Source organism: Lolium rigidum, chromosome 6 (assembly GCF_022539505.1).
Source record: "Lolium rigidum isolate FL_2022 chromosome 6, APGP_CSIRO_Lrig_0.1, whole genome shotgun sequence".
Taxonomy (NCBI): Eukaryota; Viridiplantae; Streptophyta; class Magnoliopsida; order Poales; family Poaceae; genus Lolium; species Lolium rigidum.
Genome location: NC_061513.1, coordinates 315794109 through 315798526, shown reverse-complemented (window position 1 = coordinate 315798526; position 4418 = coordinate 315794109). Strand labels below are relative to the sequence as shown.

The 4418-nt window shown below is 42.9% G+C and overlaps 1 protein-coding gene across 1 annotated transcript; it reads right to left on the bottom strand.

The window, feature by feature from the left end:
• Positions 1 to 1513: 1513 nt before the first annotated feature.
• Positions 1514 to 3611, bottom strand: LOC124664641 (2-methyl-6-phytyl-1,4-hydroquinone methyltransferase 2, chloroplastic-like). Its single transcript, XM_047202111.1, has 3 exons — positions 3148 to 3611; positions 2025 to 2331; positions 1514 to 1669 (listed from the first exon to the last, which is right to left on the bottom strand). The coding sequence occupies exons 1-3, from the start codon at positions 3609 to 3611 to the stop codon at positions 1514 to 1516; spliced, it is 927 nt and encodes a 308-aa protein (XP_047058067.1).
• Between the last annotated feature and the right edge of the window lie 807 nt (positions 3612 to 4418).

Below are 4418 nucleotides of genomic sequence, written 5' to 3'. Positions count from 1 at the left end.
CAGATTCTCCAAAAGCGACACCTCCAAGAAGGGAACAGTGCACCAGCGCCGTCGCCGCCCGATCAAAGATCTTTAGGTTTTCACCCTGAAGATAGTCCCCGCTCTCAAAACAATGCCTCCAACAAGGTCATTGCCAGGCACAACCAGTTAAGGCCAGACCTTAGGTTTTCACCCTGAAAGATAGGACTGTGAACTTCGCATGTGCTGCCACCCTCACTTTCATACCACTGCTGGGAATCCCAGAACACCAAGCAAATTCCTCAACATCGCGGAGACTTGAACCTTCTTTAGATAATCGCCCAATCCCGCCTTCATGAAATATGACATGTTCGAACTCGATTTCCCGGAACAGGAAGGATCGAGGATCGATCCATGAAATATGAGCGCGGTGTGCGCGTCGTGATGAGACGAGCGAGTGGCAGCGGAGGAGGAGTACGCGTGTACAATTCCTCTTCCCACTCTCTTATCAATTGGTGAAACAACTTACTTTATAAGGTGGTGTAACTTCCTCCCATCTTTGACGTGTAACTAAACTTAGCACCCACCTCTTGCCACTCATGTGCAACCAGTGACATGGGCTAGAATACTTTTGGGCTGCCACCCATTTTGGGCTTTGAGATTTAGTCACATTCTGAAATCCTATATAGGCCACCATAAACAGGTCTAATGTTTCAACAACATGATCAAAGATGTTGTCGTTGCATTCAGATTTTTTTTCTAGATAGAGTTACCATTATAAACAATCGATACTCCGTAGAACTCTGATGCCTTCATAACAACTATAGAGGTCGCGCAACCTGAAATGATTACACATTCAGTGTATAATTTATGTGGTTTTAGACATTGCTATGGTACGCAAATCTAGTGAGTGATGTTCAAGCATTACGATCAACTAAAGATGATAATTAATATTCCATAAAGTTAGTATAAGATAATAACGCACCATAAAGTAAGTATCATGCAAGTCTTAAATGAGTGGATAGTGGCATGTTAAGTGGTAAGTTATCTAACATGCATGTAATCTGACAAGTAGTGACTGAAATTCAATTAGGGACGAGCAAAGTTATCAAAATATGCCAATGTTGGGGTCTAATTTCATTGTTTTTGCAACACCATGAATCAGGTTAATGGTTGGAGAGAGACACAAGATTTTTACTTGTATGTTGCATTTACACACTTTGTGTCGATTTGTTTGCATGCATGTGTCGAGAGAGTTTGGGAGGATGTTGTGTAATGCAACACCGCAACACGTTTTTTTCCTGTAATAAATAGAACCACCCTTTTATTTATAGAGATGGCCTTCTTGTGGGGTTAAAGCAATTGGCCACCTTCTTGGACTACAAGCCCAATAGATAATGAAAAATACGGAGATTTCCCTTCTAGGAAAATTCGGTGTATATTACATCCATAAATACACAACATGAAATATAAAAGGTATTAAGAGTGCCTAGCATAGAGGAGGCTAAGTCGGACATAGACTCTTCTCTCCTTCTGGCGGCTCTATTCCCCTTCCTTAGATCGGCATGCCACGGGGCACAATCTTGTCCTTTATCCACATGTAAATAGGCACCAGAAAGAAGTAGGTAGCACATATCGTCCCTATGAGGAAGCGGACGAAGACAAGGATAGGATTTCCATGCTTGCTGATGTCCTCGGCCTTTGGACCAAGCTGCAGGGAGGAAATGTTGAAAGCTGCCTATTATTTCCATATAGTATATGATACTCTTCCTTTACCATTGCTACTTAATATATTTGTTTATATGTAGGACATAATGGGAAGTGACAAGATGTGAGGTTAAAAAAAGTTAAAGAACAAATTGCTCAGGTCTTCCTATGTTGGTATAAGAAACAAAGTAGCTACAACCATTAATTAGCAAAGACATGCAAGTGGAAATGAACACGTTTCGGTAACCCATGGTAAATAAGCCCATTGAACAAAACATCCAAATGTGTAGGGAGAGATGAACATTTGAATTTTCTTTGAGAGAATGCATCTGCAGTGGAACCTTCAAAAAAAAGTGTACCTGTAAAGGGGAGTCTCCGCTTTCTGTCTTGATACCGGTGACAGAGCATCCTATGACCAGGCCATGCCTACGAACACCACGATACCATTTTGGCCCAATTCTCTTGAGTTCAACATCCTTGAACCCTGCTCTCTCGAACCATTCAATATACTCTTGTTCCGTAGGAAACAACATCCACATATCAGCGAAGAAGCGGGATAACCAAAATGTTGGGCGTACAGGGCCAATGATGCAAGCTAGGCCACCAGTACTCAATACCCTGTAGGCTTCCTTGATCCCCCGCTGTGGATCGGGCCAATACTCGATGCTGGAGTGGAGGCCAGACCAAAAGCAAATGATTCTCAATCATGGAATCAACATAAGAAACAACTCATCGAAGAGGAGATACTGCTACTACCACTATTGATATGCACTTATGGGCTTCTTTTATAGCTACAATCATCATGGTTCTTCGGTACACATTTCTATAACTGAATTGTTGAATTTTTTGCAATATTCTTTTGATATTATGGATATATGATGTCTAAATTTTTGGAAGATGCTACACTATAACCATGTTATGGCTTCTTTAGCGTCTGGCAAATGCCACCTCTAAGGAGCATAGCCCACTATTTTGAACATTGGTTTTAACAACGAAATATGAGTTACATGTTCTTTAGGATATGAAATCAATGATATATTGGTGTGACTTATCAATCATATTCTGTTGGTATAACTGGTATTTATAAATATGTGCATGTTTGGCAACAGGAACACTAGCGCTAGATTTTTTTAAAATCAATTTGGGAATACATACCAATGTTTTGGTATGTATTCTCAAAATTACATACCAATGTTTTGTATACCTTTGCAAAGTTTAGGTTGGGCTGCAGGACAAAACTAAAATTTTGGCTTATTTTACACCTAAAATTTGTCTTTTTTGACTAGCCCAGAATATAGCGTACTTTCTAGCGGAACTTGTGGCACAAGTACTATATGTGTATGTGTAATTGTATATATTTTTCCGGAACGTTTTGATACCCATATGCGTTTTCCATTTTTCGAAAAAACGAGAGCACTGTGGTACGTGCAAGTGCAACAAACAGTTTCGGCCTTATATAAACCGGAAGAGGGAGGAACAAGCCTGCCAGCGGAGACGTAGCGGTCGAACGTGTCAGCCGGGAAGGGAAGGTCCTCGGCGTCGCCCTCCATAATTTTGACGCCCTTGAGGGCCTTCTTCTGCCTGGCCTTGTCGAGCTGGTGCGGCGACTGGTCGATCAGCGTGACGTTCTCCGGGTCGACGTGCCTGACGATGCCCAGCGTGGTGAACCCTGTGCCACCGCCGACGTCAACGACCTTGAGGTTCGGCCTGCGGAGGTCGGCGTGCTCGTCCATGGCAACGTCGCGCATGTCCTCGGTATACTGGCCCGGGTTGAAGACGTGGTCATAGCCGATGGAGATGAAGCGGTAGAACCACAATGCCTCCCTCTTGTGCTGGATGAGCCGAAGCGCTGACGAGGAGGCCTTGGAGGAGCCTAGTCCCGCTGGCGCTGGGGCATCCACGGGGGCTCTGCCTGTCCCGGCGCTAGACACGTTGGTGGAAGCCATGGCTGTTGCAGCGGATGATGTCTTGGAGTGACGAGCGAGCACGAGGTATTTATACAGCCAGATTGCTATAGAATGGTTAAGACAGTCAACATTTGGCTACATAGGACTAGCTAGGACGTTCCTAGTGCTACCTAGGACTGCCCAACTACCAGCTTTGGTGCCGACACAGCTGCATTTTTTTTTTTTTGAAACGATATCCACCGTGCTGCGTCTATTCTGCCCAACTACCAGTTTTCTTTTCCTTCCTTAGTTGTGTGCATCTGTATTACTAATAAGGTGTGTTGTTGCAGAGGCTATGTGCAATCGGTATATTTCGATATTAATATATTTCCTTTATAAAAAAATCTACTCTACCCACCGTCAACCCGGTAACCGCTGCCCCTTCTCCAAGTACTCATCGATGCAGCAAGTAATTAGGCCATTTGTTTTGCTGTTTGTAATGAGGTCCAACAAGCTGATCTGTTGATCCTGAACCAAAGTTCACCGTCCCAACCATACACCAATTCTATGGCGGAAATTTATTCAATTGTGTATAGCGTATTTGCAACGCATGGTAATTTACAGGGGATACGCAGCTTTCAGAGGTACTCCTACTATGGCGTTACAGAATTACTACAAATAACTCTGCTTTTATTTCGAAAGAAACATGTAACCATATGGAGTGAATAATCTCCTACGGCTACATGGTCACTCGATCTATGTCACAAATAGTACGTAGATGTCGTTCTAGATAGGCATGTCTCAACTAAAACTATTAAAACTTCAATTACAATTTTTTCGAATATTTAGGTTAGAACTTGTAAATCC